Genomic DNA, 22,297 nt, shown 5'->3' with positions numbered 1-22,297 from the left:
TTTCCTCGGGTCAGTGAAATTTATATATATTTTTCAAGATTAACAAAGACTAGTCTAATATAATTTTGTGTAGTGGTAGCAAAATTTTTAACATGGGTTGACACAGAGACTCAATGTTTTAACACTGTTTACCTCATTGTGCTTTCTGTGCTTGGTAGTTGTATTAGCCCTTGTTTTCCCCTACTCTTATTCTTTCCATGTGTATGACAAATACATGTATGTGCATACGGTAATTTAAAGGAAGAATGAATTATGTAAATGAGAGTACAAAGTGAAAGATATTTTATTTGTAGTGACAGAGTGCTTCTGCTCCATCAGCTTACTTTTGAAGCTGTGAATAGAGGTTTTAATCCTTTGGCTCCAAGGTATTTTTGCCATTTTACAACTTTCCCCTCTTCCAGACCCTGTTTGAGAGATTCTCACATGTGTGTTTCCATTCTCAGGCATACTTTTATATTTAATGTTGAAGCCAGAGAGGGAGACCATTATGCACTGGACTTATTTAGGCAGTCATTAAAGCTGAGTGGAAAAATAGATTGATGCAGAATAAGAATGGAGTTACAAGGAAAAATGGATCGTACATGGGAGTAAAGTTATAAAACAGCTACTGATGCAATTGCATTGATTTATGTGAAAAGAGGGTTTAGAAATTTATCTGATAGGCTTTTTATTTGTTTCTCCATGCTGTTGCAGTCTGTTGAGTTCTAATGACACTAAATCTGTGAAGTTTTACAGCCTCAGCATTTCTCTTTGTCTTTAGTCCAGATTCTCAAAATCAGAGTGATCCTTCTCGAACTGTTGATGTGACACGGTTTGGATGTATATTCTCAGTAGAATAACAGAGGTGTTTTGTTTTGTTTTGTTTTTTTCCCTAAGTAAAGATTTTAAAGTAATGTGCCAATTGCTACACAACCTGAATAACACTATTGCTCTACGGACATATTATTTCACTAACCAATAAAGAAAAATATTTGAGGAGGTGGAGGAAAGAGAAGGACAATTCTTTGCAACTTTGTTCCAAGTATTCATATACTTTCTTTGAGTACATAATATTGTCTGAGTAAAACAGATGGTGTCTTTATACTCTAGCTACACTGTAATTAACCAACAGAAAGCTCACACAAGGGAGGTATCTGCTTTTACTTTCCTCTTGCTATTTCATGAAGTAAGACTATTTAACTGGATTATTGGCCCTTTTACCTCAAGAGGAATGTTATTTAATGACAACAGATATTTTATGTTCAAACCCATTTAAGACTTTGAATGCTTTATTTTCTTCTCTATTATGTTCTTACCCTTTAAAAAATGTGTTTCCAAAAATGGGTTAAACCTTCCTATTAGTTCTCACAGTTTTTTATTTCATTTTATCAATTGTTCTTACACAGTTTTGCATCTGTCATTTAATGAGCAAAAATTTTCACCACTGATAATGTGGTATAATTTATATTTGACTCCTCTATAAGCCATCCAATATAATCAGAAAAATAATTTTTGTCTAGAGATACAAAAGGCAGGGGAGATAGCATCCTTCACCAAATTAAAAGGTGGATGGAAAAACCTAAAGATGAATTGTTATATAAAAAGTAGAAAGAAAGTTATATTTAATTAGTATTATGTATTACAGGAGGTAATATTAGAATTGTTTCTTTCTAGGGCTGCCCAAAGCAATCCTTTAAAATCCTGGAATTTGTTATTAATTTTGTAAAATTTAGAGGATCCAAAGGGAAAAAGTTCCACAATGAGATTTTTCTTGCCCATTATGTCAATTGATCTATTTTGTTTATTTTTGTTAGCTTGCTTTTTTGTGGAGGAAATAAACTCCAAAAGGTCATTTGTATCTGAAATAGTGGGTTGGAAGGGACCTTAAAGACCATCCAGCTCCAACCCTCTTGCCTTGGGCAGGGACACCTTTCCCCAGCACAGGTTTCTCTGAGCTCCATCCAGCCTGGCCTTGAACACTGCCATTTATGGGTCACCCCCAACTTCTCTGGGCAGCCTGTTCCAGTGCCTCACCATGCTCAAAGTAAAGAATTTCTTCCTAATATGTAATGTAAACCTACTCTGGTTCAGTTTGACCCTTGTCCTGCTGCTCCACACCCTGGTCAAAAGTCTCTCTCTGTGTTTCATGTAGGCTTCCTTCATGTACTGGAAGTCCACAACTAGGACTCCCTGTAACCTTCACTTTTCCAGACAGAGCAATCCCAATACTCTCAGCCTTTCCTCACAGGGGAGGTGTCTTAACTTTCTAATCATCTTGGTGGCCTCCTCTGGACTCATTCCAATAGGCTCATTCCCTTTCTGTGCTGGGGACCATGAAGCTGGATGCAATACTCCAGCTGGGGTTTCATAAGGTCCAAGTAGAGCGGCAAGAAATTATTTATTTTATGCTGAACTAAGGAATACTGGAGATTTTTTTTATGGTTGACAAGGATAAATTTTTAAATTTAACAAAATTGTGCATTGCTCCGAGCCTGATTGTTCTTCTCTACTTTCCACCAATTATCCAGGTCTAGTGAAAGTATACAGCTTCTTTTATACATCTGATGTAAACAAAAAAATTAATGACTTCACGTCATCACTAGGCATAGCAGAATTTTGGTCTAATATTTCTTTTATGTGTCTTTATGTCTTTCATTTTTGTATTAGACCTCTGCAAATTACCACAACAGTATCTCTTAATTTCAACATGACAACTTTTCAGTTTCTGCAGTCTTCTTTGAAACTTCAATGAAGCAACATGATAGAAAACAGAACCCATAAATCCTGAAAATCAAAGTAGCAAAAGATGTATAATAAAGCAGAATATTTCAAAAACTTTGTATATATGTGTAAAAGGAAAATAAGAACCTCTGGTGATTCAACAGTAAGACAAAAATATGAGGATTTTGGAACATGTCTAAATGGCATGTGGATGACTATGTAGCTATAGAACAGATGCCAGAGGTCTAGCCTTAAAGTGTGAAAAGTTGACAGCAGGCCAGAAGCAATATGCAAACAGGAAATACCTGTTACATTATATTTTCTCTCAGCTGACAGATACAGAGCATGAGGAGCCCAGTACATACTGGGAAAACACCAATTAAATCAGCAATATTTTTTTTTTAACGGTAAATTCTGCGCAGAATAGAAAATTAAACCTTCGAGAAAAGTGAAGGAGAAAGTGAAGGGAGCAATCATGTATTTGCCAGAGACATGAGCTGTATTTCTCAGGGTCAGAGCAAAATATTAGGCACAGTGAAACATTTTCACCAGCTGATATCACTTCATGTCACCAAGATGAAACTAGTAGCTGTGAAAAAAAGACAGAGAACTGAAAGTAGTTGAGTAAGAACACTAAAATGTAAAACATTTGCTGATAAAAATTGTGTGCATGTTTAAAGTAATATTTTTAATCACTTTAATATGTCTGAAGTGTGTAATATTAGATCAGATCCCAATGAAGTTAATCAGATCATTTCCACAGATTTCAATGGCCTTTGATTCTGGTATTACAGGAAAGTTTTCTCTCTGCTAACTTTAACATTTCAGGTGCCATTTAGCTTTCATGCAGAAAGGAAGGATCTGTATTCATCTTTAGTAGGCCATTATTTCACCACTAATAGCTGCACTACTGAAACACTCAGCATCACAGAATACATTCTGCTCAGATCTCAGAGTGCAGTCACATTTCTGACTGATTAAGAATCACCCAGGATAGAACATTTTTTGATCATTATAAGGCTGAACTAAACTGTAAATATTTTTTTAGTATTGGGAAGGTTTTGTAAATAGATGCTCTAGCAGCATCTCTTATATAACAGGATATGCCTTAAAATGCAATGTTTGACAGGATATGCTGTCAAACTGCAGCTAGTTGTTCCTCCTTATTTTAAGACTGGATGAATAGCCCTTTGGAGTTACTTGCCTCTATATACTATAGAAAAAGCCTAGAACCCTTGAGGCAGATACCTGCTTGCATGGCTAAGTCTGACAATACTAATTTCCAGTCTAGAATTATAATGCATCATATTGCTTACATTGATTACTGTGATGATTAAATGCTTGCAAGTCAACTTTCTATATTTATGATTTATAGCCACAATGTCTTCTAAATGTTTTGTGTTCAATTTTTTTTCTTTTATTTCTTTTTTCTTTTATTGTTTTTTGTTGTTTTTATTGTTGTCTTGTTGTTGGTTTTTGATGGGATTTCTTTTGTTCAAAGACAGACCTATTAGCCACATTATATTTAGGAAGATCATTTTGATGATGAACACCTTCCTGCATTTCTATTTTTTTTTCTTTTCTTCACTTTTCCAGTAACAAAGATGTCTGCTTCTGATATATTTACCATGAAGGTGATTTGCAAATGCATATGGGGAATTTTACAGGTTTCTTAGAGTGCTGTTTCCTACCACAGCTGGTATAGGGATCCCTTCCTGACATAACTTTTTCATTTTTCTGAAGTCACTAACATAGGGTTTATTTTTCCTTGTGTCTATTCCATAGCAGAAAGAAATTTTAATCTAAAATATTTTCACACTCTGGTTTGCTGATATCTTTCAACTTTGAGCAGAATCCTTTGGATTTATCGATTTCAGGAGCACTGCTTTCCTATCGGAAATATCTATGGATGTCCACACTTCTAAATTTAGCTCAGTGGTTTTGTTTTAGGTTTGTAGGAGGTGGTATTGGTGTGTGTTTTCTTGTTTAGTTTGGGGATTTTTTTTTGTTTTATTTTGGGGGTGAGTTTGCTTTGTTTTTAGCATCAAGAGGCTTAAAGAGAAAGAAACCATTTAATAGATTTGTTTCCTTCTATTGGCTGTTACCTTTCTTTTAAGAAGCAGATATTAGTAAAAGGAGCAACCATTTATGTCTTTCAATAACAAAAATTTCATTCCTGTCACAAGTCTGTAAATGGCAATAACTTAGTAGCTGTCATCTCTCACTTCAGTAGCATAGATGGTATGTGCACTTTATGCAGGCAAATACTATGAGTTAATGCTTCCATGTGAAATGCCTTGGTAATGACTTGTAGCTAGAGAGACTTGGAGTCATAGTATTAATAAGTGAAAGCTGAAAGGAAATATCAAAAAGAATTGGTGACTTATAATTACAAGTATTTTTAACATTATAAATAAAGAAATCCTCCTCTCCACCATGTCACCATAAAAGTAACTTCTTTTAATTATATTTGAGATTTAAATTCCTGATTTTTAAACTCCATGCAGTATAGTTTGGCCAAACTCTTTTGACTTGTATGAATAGAAAGTCTACTTACCTGTCCTAAATTTACATATGTAAAGTTGACTTTGTCTGACTTGTGACATGGCATTTCAGAGAGATCAAGCTGATAGGGTTCCAAATTTCAAATGTTGTGTGTCTCAGATTAGTATTTTAATTTCATATTTCAATTTTATATGTGGGAAAGCTATTCTTTGAATCTGAAAAATCTGATGCTATGTTTTCTGTTAAAGAATAATAAAATTGAACACTCCGCTTTAAGTTTCTTGGATAAATTTTCAGTTCCTATGGGTTATTTTAATTGCAGGAGAAGTCCATTGCAAATATTTATAATTGTGTATATAGCAAAGTAAATTTGGAAGCGCAAACCTATACTTGTGTGGTTCTTAATATTATGAATGAAATTACTTTTCTGTTTCAGAAAAGGTTCTCTAACTTCCATATATTTTTTTCCTTTGGTTAATCCAATCTCTTTCATTGAAATCTAAGTCAGCTATTGATCAAAATAGAGCACCAGACAGCAAAATATTTATGTAATAATACAAATCCTTGAAATTATTTCAACTAAGACACTTTGAAGATTTAATTAATACCATGTATTTTATTTTATGTTTTGTATTAGTCACTAAAAATTTGTCAAAAGTATACAGGTTATGCTATTTTGTGTGCCAGGTAATTTCCTAATATTTAGGTGTGACATCAACAGAAAAGCATTACATTTTGGTTTGCATCCACATACATAAGTGTATGATTTTATTCAAAGTATCAAATTATAGAATATGATATCATAGGATATGAGGAAGACTGGTGATCAAATAACTTGTGCTTAATAATATAGTTTGCCTCTTTATGCTCGATTGAAGCCAAAATTATGTAACCCCATTGGCTGGATAAGGAGTATAATCTCAACTAAGCTTTCCTTCCTTTGTATTTCTTTTGCTACCAATAAGTGGACAAAACTGCATGGGACCAAGACTTATCTTTGTCTCCTGCGTACAAAGAAACATAACCCAAACCCCTTGTCTTGTGAAGAATTCACTATGAAAATTAGTCTCTGCATTCATATGCTAGATTGATTACTCATCAGTCCATGTTTGCAGTATTACATAGAACATCGAGCAAAATACTGTGGGACTGACAAGTCCATCGTTTGAGGCTTATGTGATTTATTTTTACAAAACCGCACACAGGTGACAGGTTGCCCTTCTTTAAATGTACGCGGAGTTCATTTTCTTACAATAAATTCTGTACCTAGGAGAACAGTATATTGAGCTTGTTTTACAGAATTCTCCAAAATGGTGTCTTGCTAAGCATTTGATATAAAAGACAGAAGAAAACTGTGGAATTGAAATTCAACCACATGACTGGAGAAGCCATTTTCCAATGGGAGATAAATCAGAATGCCATAGTTATTCTGTTCTCTGTTGTCACTGAGAAATTCTGGTTTTCATTCATTCTAGTTAGTGCTACTTTGGAGACAGATATTCTGTTCATCATTTTCAGTATCATTAATTTCCTTTGTTTATCATTCATGTGCCACCCTTTATAGATACGTGCACATATGTTATGGGATCTTTCCTGCAAGTACAGGTACATCTTCAGGACTGTTACTTTTTCCTGCATTCAGATTGCAGTAGAGTTCACAAATGTACAGGAGGGACAAGAGGGATGACTATTTTGAGACTTATCTTTTGTTTCTCCAAGGTCTTAGTCTCTTCTCATTTGAACATCTCTCCTTTTTAAGTCCATGAGTGTAAGACAAGTGCATATTCTATGGTATACAATCCATATCAAAGGAAAGGAAAGTGATTTAGAGGTTTTATTGCAAGCTTGTAATTAACTGAACATCACAGAAATGTGTGTATATATAAATATATAAATAAATCATTAATGTTGGAAAAGACTTCTAAGATCACCAAGCCCAACCATCAGTGTAGCACAAACACTCCACTACAATGGAGTTGACTTCAAGTTTGTCAGCTTATTGTCTGTTCCTACTTCCCTCTTACCCCATTTCTGCCCAGGGATACCCATTTTGTAACATGGTAATATAAAAGAGAGTTTTTTGCTGCTATTTTTTTGTCAGGGAAATTATATTTTTTCTTAACAGCATTCCAGTAATCTGTCTGATCTCATAATTGATGGATAGAGAAAAGACTCTTGACTGATGATTGCTTGTCTTTTGGTCCTATGTGTATGAATGTAGAAAAAATTATTTGTGGGCCGGTATCTTCAATTACAAGCTGGACATAATCAGACATGCAATCTGAGATACAACTCATTTGCAGAGATGAATTTTAAAATCTTGCTAAATATATAAATATAGAATCTTTATTCTTATTAATATTCCATTGTTGTTTTGATAAAATGTAATATGTATAGTACTAAAGTAAACAGAAGCTATTCCTTCACAGTGTTCTTTAAATTTTTCAAGTGACTATAGTATAATACTTCCTTCAACAGAAAAAAATTATTGCCTTTGCAAAGAACAGGGTAATTACATTCAAGTGTATGGACAGAATATTACCAAATGATGAGGCAAATTCTGCATCAATGTCAAACTTATCAATTATAGTATACCCTCCCCACCCCCCCAACACAACCCAAGCAAACAAATAAAAAGAATTATTGGAAAAATTGTACACAAGTAAAAAATTCAGACAGATTAAAGGTTTGGCCATATCTTTAGGAGCTATCAAAATATTCTCAGTGTTTTGAAACTATAAATCTATTATACAAATATAAAATTTATGAAACTAAAAGGCAAAATAAAAAATTTAAGTTTTAACATGGGAACAATCTCCCCCTCTCTTCAGAAGATTTCAGTTAAAGGCCAAGGCAAACCAGAAGTGCAGTTCTCTGTTGTACAACCATATCATTAACAGCTGCAACAAAGCAGGTTGCACACTATTCTGCAGACCTCCAAATGAAACTCACACATTTTACCTCAAATCATCTGAATAATCTTTTTAATAGAAATGTTATTAAGAACTGAATTACCCTTAGTAAGATTTTTCACTGCATGAGCAGCCCTTGTGTGTAGTCCAAGGTTCTCATAATTTCTTCGTTTTGAGAAGCTATTTCTATCTCACTGTTCACATGTATGCATAAAGGAATATGAGATCTGATATAGTATAAAAATCTTAAAAGAACCAAAACATTCCAAAAAACCCCAAGTGATAAACATGCAATCTAAATGAAATTAGGATTTTCAAAACCCTTCTTTCCAGCTGGAATGCATTGCCAGCATGATTAGATATTGTGACAGTATCCATTTTCTATTGAGTTTCAGAAATTATCTGAAGCCATATGTCAATTTGTTTATTTGGGCCTGAGTTTCATACTCATTGCCAAAGCTCTGAGCAAATACTTAAGAAATAATACCTGTTCCAAACTGGAGAGTTCATATTATTGAAAAAAAAAGATCATTACTTATGAACTGGAGATAAAATAACTCTTAAGGTTTGCATTCTAAGAGAAGTGTAGTGCTTTGGATGGTTTTAGCAACTAGTATAAATTGACAAAACAAAAACAATTAGCAAAAGTAAAATTATTTCATTAAACCAATGTCATTTATCTCCCTAAGAACTACAATGTATCTAGTAGTGCGATCCATAACCTATCCTTTCTGATAACCTATCTCTAATCCTATCTGATAGTAAAATCAGATAAACACCCTTAAGAAAAATCTTCATGTCCACTGTTGCCCTCTTCCCCCATTTACCATCCCCACTCACCCCCCCAAAAAAGAGACTATACCAGGTTACAGTGTAAACAAGTGTTTTAAAATAAGTTCAGTTGATGTCTGAGATGGGGTCAAACTGGTTAGTAAACTTGTTCTGACCATGAGTGTGGGGCGTGTGGCTATGAAGGAGCCTTAGCCCAAGCTTTGGTTGTGCAAGTGTGACTGCCAGAGTTAGTCCAGGATGGCTGGATGGGGAAGTTTCCTTAGCACAGAGACCTGCTTATGCAACCTAGAAAACCTGGTTATGCAAGATGTTAAACTTCTTCATTGAAGGGATGTGTTGTCCAAAATGAAATTCTGATTCTTTGATTTATTCCTAATATTTTCCCATTTTAATCTTCAAACAATAACTGACAAACTTAGATAGGATCCATGAAGTCATGCAAAATCAACAAATGGAGTCTGTGGTTAGAATTTACTTAAGAATTACAATGACCATGCTTCTAAATATCTGTTAGATCTACAGCAGAAAGGAGAGTTAAAAATAGATTAAAGAAATGCTATCAGCAGTTCTTCTGTTGGTAGAAGACCATGAAAATGCTGTAAGTAATTTATTCTTTCTTTTTCAGGAAAAGTTATATAGAAGGTTGGATTTAAAATAGCAAATACCAGGCTTACCTGGTTCTCAAACAGCATTAGAGATTCAGGGAGACTGCAGTGTCCATATAGGTAAAGGTATTATGTGGGTCCTGAGACAGCTTGAATTTTGAAGGTGCAGTCAGGTTTGGTTCAGGCTGATGCATGTTTGAAAGACCAGCAATACTAGAAAGCCTTTATTTAAAGTGATAGGAGTTTGGAAGAATATGTTGGTTTAAATAAGCTTATAATAATATTTTAAACATGATTTGTGTTATGAGGCCCTGAAATTTGGAAGGCTTGAAGCTGCTGACATGACTGTGGGCTCTGGGGAAAGAAAAAAAATAAAGGAGGAAAAAAAGAAAAAAAAAAGAAAAAAATATTTATTTTTTCCTTATTTCTTCAGCTTTGAGATTCGGACTCTAATTATATTTGACTTGGCATGCATTACAACATCAAATTTAGAAATCACTGTTAACACCAAGAAATCTCAAGACATTTATGATATTGTTTCCAGCATCAGTGGAGTCTCTTATAACCTTGCCCAACTTTTATTGCTATGTTTCAAGGTATCTTACCTCCATGAAATTAGATCTGTCCTTTTAGAACATTTCAGTCACCTGTTAAATTTCTTGGGCTTATGAACTATCAGAAACTTTTTGAACCTGGTAGTAACTTATGGCTTTTGAAGCAGGAATAATCAATTTAGAATATTTAATTATCTGATTTATGGATGAAATATATTTTTTCCTTATTATTGAAAAGATGTATCAAAACTTTTTTATACCCCACATAAACGACATTTGTAGAAAGATCTGTGTTTACATCTTTTCTGGGTATGAGTGAATTCTGGTTTAATGGTTTCTGTGGCTCTGTAGGAACCTTTGCACTGTATTGTACAGCTCATAAAGAGATGATTTAGGATCATCTCCCTCATCTCTACTGCTCAAAACATATGAATCTGTTTATATGAATGCTCTTAGGAAAAATTCAAACAAGTTTTGAGTGGAAAAGAAATTAATTTTTTGCATGGCTTGGTTGCCAAGATTCTAAACAATATTCTGCCCCACTTTATTCAAGTCACCTAGCAGGAACTGTGTAAGATAAACAACTTTCCAGAGTAAATACTTCTGCCTGTGCAATGGCATTTGTTTTCTGGAGGATTGGTGATCTCATATTCAAAGTCTAAATTAGAAAATATGGTTATATGGCCATAATCTGAGATATTAAGTCTCACTTGTGGGTCCTTCAGTTATTTCTGTGTTAGCACATCACACAGAAGAACTGAGAGGAGCTGATACATGGATTGAAACAGCTGGTAATGAACCACTGCTGGCAACACTGTTTAGAGATATTCTTAGTTCAGAGTCGTTCTAGCGTAGTTCAGTAGTGTATCTTCAAATTTAGCTTCATCCAAATGAAAACAACTCATCTGCTCCAAAACCATGCCCCACTGCAAACCAAAACCCAATCTGGACTTTTATTTTACAAACATACTCAGCTCAGAAGTGTGTAATAATTGCGTTGAAACACTTTCTGTCGCTCTGACCATGTAGAGAGACACACAAGCTCTGTCTATCTAATATGTTCACTAATCTCTCACCCACTGAACAGTTTAAGCATGAGCTGCATTCATCTCCATCCTGGAATTTGTGATCAAGAATTGTCTCTTAATTCTTTATCTAGCCCAAATTGTTTGACTGATTGCATGTGATTACTCTGAACTAGCAGTGCCAAGAGAAAAAATAAAATAGGTTTCTGCATTTTTCTCTCTTCATTAGAGAAAAAAAGCTCTCAGATGAACACTCACAGGTTTGTGCTACACACAGAGTCACTCTTGCACCTGTTATGCTGCATATATTAGGTAATAGACACATCTGAGTTTTGTCCATTTCCCATAAAAAATGTTTTTATAGGAAATTAATGGATTACATTCACAAATCACAGCTTGCTTGTTATTCAAGACAATATTTCCTACTCTGAGTTTCCAATTATTGTAATAGAATAAAAAATGAGGTATTCTTTTCTTTGTTTATCAACTCTAATACATCACAAAGAACTTTAGTGCTTATACATGAACTTATGGGGAACTGTGATAGCCCAATCTTTATTTTACAGAAAGCTCTCAAGATTGCATTGCAGGTAATCAGGCATATATAAAGGCATTATTCCCAGAATTTTTGCTTACTCCACAAATGTTCATGGGGAATGATGTGATCACTTCAGTGATTGAGGTGCCTGAATATATAACAGGAAAAAAAATCCCACGTCTTGTACTGGAATATACAGTTCATAAACAGTATTGACACATTAAAAAGAGAAAAAAAATAGGCTGAAGATAGGTAATGAAAAGAAATATTAAAAAAATAAATAGATTAAAGAGGCAAAAAGAGTTGAGAACAGAGGACAGAACACACAGATAGCCTCTCTGAAATAAAAAACCAGTAAACATACACAGCTTTTAACAGTGGTAATGATGGGCTAGAGTCAGGCACATGAAAAAACCCTTACAGCTACAGAAGACATGACAGAAAGCTGTGATTAAGAAATTCAGTTTGAATATATGGGGAATATATGTTAACTCTCCATAAATGCATTACTTCTATAATTGTCCAGTATGAATACCTAAGGCTATTTCCTATTTTTACCCTACCACATCTCCAAAGTCTGTGTGAAAAATTGTACTAAGTGCTCCAAGTTAGCACATTTATAGCTCTATAGTGTGCTTTCACTAAGAACTCATCACTGTTTTATTATCCTGATGATGATATTTAGGATAATGTCGTACAACTACATGAATATATAAATCACATATCATGTGATATGCTGTATTATGAAGTAGCTGTATTATGAAGGTTTTTTTCTCTCTTCCTTTAGGTAGGACTTTAAAGAGCAGAGAGAAGCAAAATTTCCCACAGATTTTAGGCAAATCTAAGCTAATAAATGATTATTTACTTATGATAAATCAAAGTATATTCAGTACTTTTAATGGCATGCTGCATTCTTTTCCTTTCTTACATCCTGGTCATTCAGAATAAATTTTTTATCAGCCCGTTGAGAAGCTCACCTGGTCTGCCAAACCAGCTCATAAACCCTTCAGTTAGATTTCATACTTTTAATAGAGCCTTTCAAAATGCTGAACAAACTCAGAAAAAAATGAGAATTAGACTTCTAGAAATCATCTACTTAAAATTCTAAAACCCAGATGATGACATAGTAGGAGCGGAGAAGCTCTCTTTTGCATTCTAGTTCTAATGCAAAAAACAGTCTTAGAGCAGTGGTTTTATCTTTAAATTAGATCTGTGTGTATTTAATGTGAATTTGCAAAGTTTAAAAATATTCATGGAATAGTTAAAGTTGGAAAGTACCTCTGAAGACCTCTAGTCCAATTGCCTGGTCACAAAACAGTCAAACAGATAACAACCCCTCTATAAAAGAAACAAAATAGAATGTTTGACCACACTTGAAGTGAAACAGTGTTTTCCTTTATACATCTGGAGTTTTGCTTCTTCCATCTTCTGATTGCTATGTTTGTGCTTTTGCTGCACACATGCTTCCTAGAAGGGCTTTTGTCTTCTCTATTCCTTTTTCGTAAAGCTGCTTTCTGGTAAATTGTTTCTTGGGATTCATTTGTCCTGGATGAATTTCCTTTTTAGAACCTCCTGAATTTTGTCTCAGCCTTATTCTCCAGCCTACTGAGACCTCCCTAAATAGCTTCCCTGCACTAGAGCATATCTACTGATCAGCCAGTGTCTGTAAACTTGCCAAAAGCTAACTTTGTCTCATTGTCCCCATCTTTAATGAATATTAAAGTCAACAACCACCCCTGAGGGACACTGCTGCCAAACAGCTCCTGCCTAGGTTTTGGATCATGGACACTCTTTGAACATGGCACACCAACCTGTTTTCCACCCATTTCATACTCCACTTATCCAATCCATGCCTCATCAATTTGGCTACAAAGCCAAAAGACCAGGAGGTGGGTTGAGCAAGCGTGCAAGCATGCAAGATGACTGCTATACAAGGCAAATAAGAGTAAGGTGATAAGTTTGGCACACAGATCTCATCTTAAAAAATTAATTTGCATAAATATTATTAAGTGATTAAAATACCCAAAGAAACTGTATCAGAAATTCCTGTGTGGCCCCTTCATGTCTTTTTCAGCCCTATCCATTTTTTTTTACATAATGATGAAATCATGTAAGAGCAATATGATGAACAGACAATAACAAGTTTCATGCCAATATTCTCTTTTTGGCCCTTCAAGATTGATTGCAAATTCTGAGTAAGAATCAGCCACCAGTATTCTGAAATAGCATGTTTTAGATAAAGCAGAGAATTTTTTTTCTTGTTTATGGCAAAATTCAAGGCAGATAATATTAAAGTGGGCAGAACACAGTGAATTTAGTAATTTAATATTTTAGTAATATTTTTCTAAGTTTAAACCCAGCAACATATTTAAAGATACAAACAGAAGTCATGGTAGTGTCTAAAACAGAAGTTTTAAAAAATTACATGAAAACATAAAAAGATAGCTATCTTTAATTTATTCTGAAACATTTAAAAGAAATATATATTTAATATTTGAGGACTAAGAAGGAAAATTTTCCCCTTCTGTTCATGCTTTATTTTTATGTGAGAATTTATTTGTGGGCCTATATTTTTTAATATTTTTTTCCTTTAGTCAGTACTTCCTATGTTTAAAAACAACCCCATAAAAATCCCAATTTTTATACAGCTATAACTGTATAGCACCAATTATATTTTTAGTAAGTGCATCTCAGAAAAGAACGTCCTTGGAGTGTTTGGTTTTTGCTGAGAGAAATACAGTTTAGACCAAAATTTGCTCTTCAAAAACATTGTAAATACAAAACCCAGACACATTTTGGATGAATAGATTTCTGCCTGCTGGTATTACCTTCTCAGAAAGAGGGCATCTGAATTAAATCTCAGTACTGCCACTTTGTGTTTATGTTACACAGGTTGCTGAGCTCAGTGGGACTAGTTCCACAGGCAAGTCTGACATTTGGTATTTATTTGTAATACATATAACATGTTTCTCTTCCATAATGTTAGTAGGAAATAATATTTACCTTAATAAATATTGATGTACTTTTTCCTTAAGCTTACATGTTTCAGTGCATATTTTATTATGTTGATCAAGAGGAAAATATCTTTAATTTTTTTATACTTTTGTAATTATTGTGATTGTATTTTATCTTAATAACAATCCATACTGATGTATTATATATAGCTGTACATTGTCTGAAACTAAATCCATGTGTATTTTTTGTAATGATTTCTTTATTATTACTACAAAAGCCTAGTGTTGTAGATAGGTCATGTGCAAGGGTATAGATAGGATTGATCAATAAAATTCTCTTCCAAGGTCACAGCTAAATGTTGCACCATAGATACATTTATGAACTATAGAATTGTGGAGAATTGAAGATGTATGCAAGCATACCTTAATTAGAAAACCTGAAGACCTTAATCTGATTTCAATTTTATTCATATTAAAAATTGCTCTAAGTTAAAAGTACTAAATGTCCAGGGTAATAGGAAATCTCCTCCTTTCCTTTTTGCATACTGCAGTGCTTCAAAGAATTAAAAAATAACTAAAAGAAAAATTAGGCACTTTTAATAACTAAAAGAGATAGAAAAGAATAATAGTATAAAACCAGCAGATTGTGGGATGATTTCTCAACATTTTTAAGTGATTAAAAAAATTTTGAATTTGCAGAGCTTCCTGATTAGAAAAATGCAACAAAATGGATTTTTTTTTTCCAAAATGTATTTATATTTTTTTTCACTGTGTTGCTAGGTTCTGTAGCAACTGCCTGTCGTGATCCTGGCGTCCCCATGAATGGAACTAGAAATGGTGATGGAAGAGAACCTGGAGACACTGTCATTTTTCAGTGTGACCCTGGCTATGAACTTCAAGGAGATGAGAGAATAACCTGCATTCAGGTAGAAAACCGGTACTTCTGGCAGCCAAACCCACCAGTCTGTATAGGTATGCAGAAAAAAATAAATGATGCTTTCCTAAAAATTGAAACCTTTATGTAATGAATTACACTGTTCTAGGAACTTGTTTGAAGAAAATACATGTACTGCACATCTTAAAAATGATTTAATGTCAACCTCTGATAGTCATAACCAAAACCTTTCCTCTGTAGTTGTTAGTATAATAGTTCTCATGCTCTCCCTCTCAGGGCCATCTCATTTATAACTTGATGATCTGGGACAGAGAAAACCAGTCAGTGTCAGTGACTATTATCCTTGGTAGTGTATTCTGTGACAAAGATTGCGGGGAGGAATTCGCCAGAGATTACAACTGCAAGGAGCTCTGTAAAGCTTTCAAATACTCTCTTTCATTTAATAAACTTATCTTGACCTTAGCTGTTACAAATAAAATCTGCATTCTATTTGCATATCCTCTGTATGCATGCTGCCTACCTTGTTCATGCATATCTGCAGACAGGTGTTTGCAAACACTACCATACTGACTTAGTGTCTTGGCTATTCTACTTAATGTGTTAAAAGTGTTATTTTCTCTGCTCTTACTCTCCTTACTATGCCTTCCTGTGTCATGTGAGTTTATGGGCTTGAAGACAAGAACTGTCTCGACTATTTTCTGGAAGACTGCAGTAAAGAAACATTTTATTGCTCATCTCTTATAATTCTTAGATGTGAAAATATGCATTTTATAGTAATGGTGACTGAACATCTGTAGATATCTAAGTGAACAAGTAAAAGGAATCCTAGGGCTCTGGGCCCTAAAGTTAAAATATTTTTCTATTATGCTGGCCTTATTTGATATTGCTGTTTTTAAAATACATATCTCAACTGAAAAATAATTACCCTATTATAAAGCAGTACTAGCAGTTTTAATCACTATCAATAGTGAGTTGGTTATATTACAAAATAGACTAAATGTAGGTGTAGGTGCTCAACTGACATTCTGTCTGTAGCATATATTAAATATGCATATACTTGATTTTAGCTGCAAGCATCCATTTAATTAATACTGGTAAGTTCCACACTTCATGCAAAAAGCCTACTGTACACAGAGTAGCAAGAATGCTTATTATGATGATTTATTTGTCCAAATGTCAAGCATGAAGTTATTCTCCATTGATTTCCTATAATGATACATTCTTGGAGAATATGAACTGCTAATAGACTAGAGTGTGCAAACCTTGTCTTGGAGCTAAGTGATTTCAAAACTGTGTTGTAGCTCAGTACACCCTGAAGTTCATTGATTTTTTTCTCATAACTTGTAATATATTCATTAATGTTGCTTTCATTCCTGTAAATCCAAACTGTGCAATGCTTACCCCACATGTAACTTCAACATCATCATTGTTTATCAAAGCTTTATAAAAAAACAAACATAATTTTGATGAAAGAATAAGAGGCAGGAATAATTCTGAAGGTGTATAGTTGTACCATGCTCTAGATCTATTGTATTCGTTCTTTATACACCAAAGTGTCTTTTCAAACCTCTTAATTATTAATGCTCAAAATGAGGGAAATGTACTTTTTAATTGTTCTTACCTGTGGGAGTGCCTTGTTTTTTTTTAATTCCCTTAGTCTTGCCTCGCAAAATTTTAACATCTTCCTTTCAAAGGTACTAGCGATGGGACAATAACAGAGAATTAAATAATGATTCATGTATTTGAATGAAAGATAGTAATTAAAAATTCTTCTATACTAAAGTTATTCTGAGAAACTATAAATTTAAGAGCATGTTTCTGCCAAAAGACAGTCCTTTGGTTTGTGTCTGTGCTGCAAAAAATATCTCCATGTTTTCCATTCCAAAGATTTTCTGTATCCAATCCTGCATAGATACCAGAATCTTAAGTGACTGTATTTGCTTATTTTTCTCAGGGATTACATTAAAAATTCTGATATGCAAAAACAGATTTTAGGATTCAGGTTAACTATACATTTAGGGGAACTATAAACTGTCTCCCAAGGTTTCAGACTTTCTTCAGAAATTCATAGATAAATATTTTTTTTCCTTGTGGCTCAATTTCATTTGTTGCTGCTGTTTTGTTTCAGGCAAGGTCTCGTTTTTCGTATTTATAAAAAGATTTTATTAAAAACACTTAATTCCAGTGGTACTTTCCATTCAAAAACATATAATGCAATGATTCTTTATTTAGTATGTTGGGTTTTTTTTAAAAAAGGAAAGAAAAAGTAAATGAAGCCATACATTCTGTTTCATTTCTTAAGAAGTAATTAATTAAATAAATAAATAAAAGCCAGAAAACTGTGGAATAAGATTTTGTTGCCTCTTAGCGAAAATAAATAGATTGTAAATAAAAACCACCTCAACCTATATTTCCTTATATAGAAATAATGAATGCTGAGATCATCACAGAGACAGTAAGGCTCAATGCTTGCTTACCACTATGTCTACACAGAGGTTTATAAAGACAGGCTCACATAACCTACATCTAGTTTTTACTGCATAACACATAAAAATATATTTTTTTCATAGTGTTTTGACATTTGCCTTTCTTTCTAGATGAGTTGTTATACTTGTTCAGTCTCACCTCTTATGTCCAATACTGTAAAAAGTTTTCTTTAAACTTTGTTTTCAGAGCTTGTCTGTCCTCAGTTAAAATTAAGGTTATGGCAATAATTTTCTACACATTAAATTCAGAAAATTATGGATTCTGAAACACATAAGAATTTAATTAAAATGCACAGAGAGAGAAGTCTGTGGCTAAGTTTAGAGAAGATAGTAAACTGGAAAAGGAAACCTAATCTAATAACATTTTTCACTAGATTATGTTAACATTCTCAACTCACTATCTTGTGAACTGACAATTAAAATAATCTGAAAGCATTCTATTGGAAGAAAATTTTGTCTGGGAGTATTTTGCAAAGTTGAAGATTATGTTTTTTATAATCATCCTTTACTGCTGGCAATGGCATGACTTGAAATAAAATATATTCTGTCTGTCTGTCTAGCTTAGTGTACTTTCCATTTATTCTCTTTTTGATTATCAACAGGCCTTGGGAAGAATTAAATGGAAACACTGTAAACAGCAAAGATATCTGCTGATGTGTGTAAAGAAAGAATAGGTATATAAGAAAGAAGTTACTCATATGAAAATATTCTATCAATGAACTAACAGGGGACTAAACTAAATCGAGAGCTCAGGAAAGTAGCATGAATGCAGACATTGGCAGAATTTAGTCTGGAACAAGGACATACCATTTAACTTCCTTGTATCATTATATGCCAATTCAGAGTACTTCAAAAATATCATCAGACTCATACCATTTAGTGGTCATTTCAGTGAAGCCTGGTTACAGTGAATAACCTAAATATCCTCTTTGGTATTCTTCACAATTTCATTCCTAGGATATGCAGAGAGTGCAACCTAAACCATTAAAGTACATGAAAAAGAGGAATGTACAGGATTATACTGAAGAACATTAGTTCCAACTGATGAGCAGCCTTTACATTCCATACAAACTCACACTTCCTTTTTTATAGGAACTTTTACTTCAACAAGGTTACATAAAATTACACTGAACTATTTTACAACTAATGGACGTGTATTGTTTTATAATAATTTAATATTGCTCATTTTGAAATTGTGACAAAGGAACATTCAATGGCATATGCTTTTAATTAGAAACAATACACATTTTAATTTTTTGAGGATAGAAAATTTGCAATTATTATCTTTATTGTAAAAATAAGTAAATGTTTCACACTAAATGAAATTTCTCCCATCTGTTCCCTTGTAGATAATGCAACTTTACCTATCAACTGAAACATCTGGGAAAATGTTATTGTGATAAAAGTTGTATTTGGCCGTTATCAAAAAAATTAAAACAAATGGTGCTAGGTCTGGAATATATATTTTACGCATTTGCTAGTACTATTAATTTGTGATATTATTGTGTTCCTAAAGCTATCCTAGTGCCTGTTGTTTCCACTTCTGTTTTTACACAAAATTATGCTTTCATGATTCATCACCAATTTTAATACCAAAATGTAAATGAAGATTCTAAATTTTTGGTGTTTTGTTTTGTTTTGAGTTAACTTTGCTATTCCTTACTCCCTTTTAATGTAAACAGATAGGTAATATGTAGAAAGACTATACTCATATATACTGTGACTGTGGATATGTTAATCTACTTAAGTATTCTACTTGCTTTACTTGAATTCATAAATGACCTTAATTCATGAATTCAAGTGATTTAATTAATAGAATCATAGATTCACAGAGTGGTTTGGGTTAGACTGCCTAATTCCCATCCTCCTGCTGTGTCAGGGGCACTTTCCATTAGAGCAAATTACTCAAAGCCCCATCCAACCTTATCTTGAACAGTTGTAGGTATAGGCATCCAGAAATTCCATGGACAACCTGCTCCAAGTCTCACCACCCTTCCAGTAAAGAATTTCCTCCTAAAACCTGATCTAAACCTACCTTTAAGTTTAAAACACTTGTCCCTTGTCCTGCTACTGAATGGCCTTGTGAAAAATCGCCCTCCAGCTCTCTTGCAGGCCCTCTTTAGGCACTGAAAGGCACCGTAAATTCTCCTGGAGCCTTGTCTTCTCCAGGCAGAGGAATCCCAACTCTCTCAGATTGTTTTCGTAGCAGAGGAGTTCCATCTCCCTGATCACCCCTCCTCTGGACTCTCTCCAAAGGGTTGATGTCTTTCTTGTGTTGGATGCCCCAGAGCTGGAAGCAGTATTTCTCATGATATTAGGAAATACTCTGTATATTTCCCAGTAGGTTGAATGTTACCTGTACATACCATCTTTATCTGTAGAAATCCTATTGAGTGCAATCACACAGCATATACAGAACAACCAGAGGATCAGGCCCAGACAACATTGGTTTATGAAAGGTAGTTTCTGAATGAGCATCTTGATCTCCTTGTATGACAAGGACACCTGCTCAGGGAGTGTTAACTATCCAGCATTTGGTAAAGTGTTTGACACTATTTCCCACATCATTCTCATGGAGAAACTGACTGCTCATTGGACTGGTGAACTCTTCACTGGGTAGCTACTGACTGGATGGCTGGGCCCAGAGAGTCAGGGTGGATGGAGTGACATCCAGCTGGTGGCCAGTCACCTGTGGTATTCCCCAGCGGTCAATACTGGGGCGAGTCCTGTTTAATCTCTTTATTGATGATCTGGATGAGGTGACTGAGCACACTCTCAGTTTTCTGGTGTCACTAAGTTGTGCTGGAGTGTTGATCTGTGGAGGGTAGGAAGGATCTGCAGCAGAATCTGGAGAGGCTGGATCAGTGGGCCAAGGCCACTGCTACAAGGTTCAATGAGGTGAAGTGATGAGTCCTGCGCTACACCAAGTAGCACTCCAGGCTTGGGGGATGAATGGCTGGGAAGCTGCCCATTGGAAAAGAACCTGGGAGCATTGGTTGACAGGTGGCCAAACACGAGCCATTGTGTGCCCAGAGGCACACAAGAAATCCAATGGTATCCTGGCTTGTATCAGCAAGGTATGACCAGCATGATCATCTTCCTGTACTCGGCGCTGGTGATATTGAGGTAATAGAGTGAGTCCAGAGAAGGGCAACAAAGCTGGTGAAGGGTCCAGATAACAGCATTATGATCACCTGAGGAAGCTGACATTGCATAGCCTGGAGGAAAGGAGGCTCGGGAAAGACATTCTTGCTTTCTACAAGCGCCTGAAATGAAGTCATATTGAGGGTGTTGTTCATTTCTTCACCCAAGTAACGAATGACAGAATGAGAGGAAATGGCCTCAATTTGCACAATGGGAGGTTTAGATTGGCTATAAGGACAGATTTCTTCATCACCAGTAGGATTACCAAGCATTGGTACAGGCTGACCAGGGAAATGGCTTAGTCCCCGACTCTGAAGGTGTTTAAAACACATGTAGATGTGGCATTTAGGGACATGGTTTGGAGATGGACTTGGCAGTGTTAGGTTTGTGGTTGCACTCAATGATTCTATAAGAGATTTAAATAGCCTTAGAGCTCACAGAAGACCTGTTACAGAAGACCTGAGTAATCAATTACCTTCCTAGGCCCAGATGATCACTTAGCAGAATTAAAACTCAAAAATATAAATCTTTATAAATCTTATCTAGGATCTTTTGAATAACATTATAAGAAGTTCTTTCAAAGAAGATCTTTAGAAAACCTGATTATTCTCTTGTTGCTACTTGAAGTCTCAGATAAGGAATACCGAAGAACAAAATTTCATTAAACGTTCCTTCTTTTCTTACTATTTATTTTGCTGGACTTAAACCCCACAACATTTGTGAACCTCAAAAACACACAGAAAAATGTGATTTTTTTACTCTGATTGTGCTAATGCTATTTTATTTATCTCTGAGTTTGAAAAGTGCAATTACTTGAATATTTTGAATAATTTAATTTATATTATATCCATCTTAATCTGAACTAATCATTGTTATCTGGTGAAAAAGCAGATAATTGCATTATCAATGTAAGTATCATGTTTCATAGCCTAAGGAGGTTCTTTTAGAATGTCTTTAACAAGAAGTAGAAAGAGGAAAACTTATACCGTTTTTTTGGTGTGTAGCCAGAGCATTTTTCAAGTTCCCAGTATATTCAGAAAAACCTTGAAACAATGCTATGCAAGCAAAAGGACAGATTTCAAAAGCAAGAGTTTCACATAGTAGTATTAGTATTTGTCTAAGGCAAGATGTGAATATGTTTTTTGTTTGTTTCTATTAAAGCTTTGTAAATACCTTTGTAAATACTT

At 34.4% G+C, this 22,297-nt stretch overlaps 1 protein-coding gene across 1 annotated transcript in view; it reads left to right on the top strand.

The window, feature by feature from the left end:
* CSMD3 (CUB and Sushi multiple domains 3) overlaps positions 1-22,297 on the top strand; it is a 577,112-nt gene that overhangs the window by 387,203 nt on the left and 167,612 nt on the right. Inside the window, exon 28 of the mRNA XM_030971761.1 lies at positions 15,366-15,557. Within this exon, the coding sequence (XP_030827621.1) occupies positions 15,366-15,557 (192 nt within the window). The remainder of the gene's footprint in view (positions 1-15,365; positions 15,558-22,297) is intronic.

This window comes from Camarhynchus parvulus, chromosome 2 (genome assembly GCF_901933205.1).
Source record: "Camarhynchus parvulus chromosome 2, STF_HiC, whole genome shotgun sequence".
Taxonomy (NCBI): domain Eukaryota; kingdom Metazoa; phylum Chordata; class Aves; order Passeriformes; family Thraupidae; genus Camarhynchus; species Camarhynchus parvulus.
Note: the sequence above shows the minus strand (reverse complement) of the source record. Positions and strands in the feature narration are given on the sequence as shown.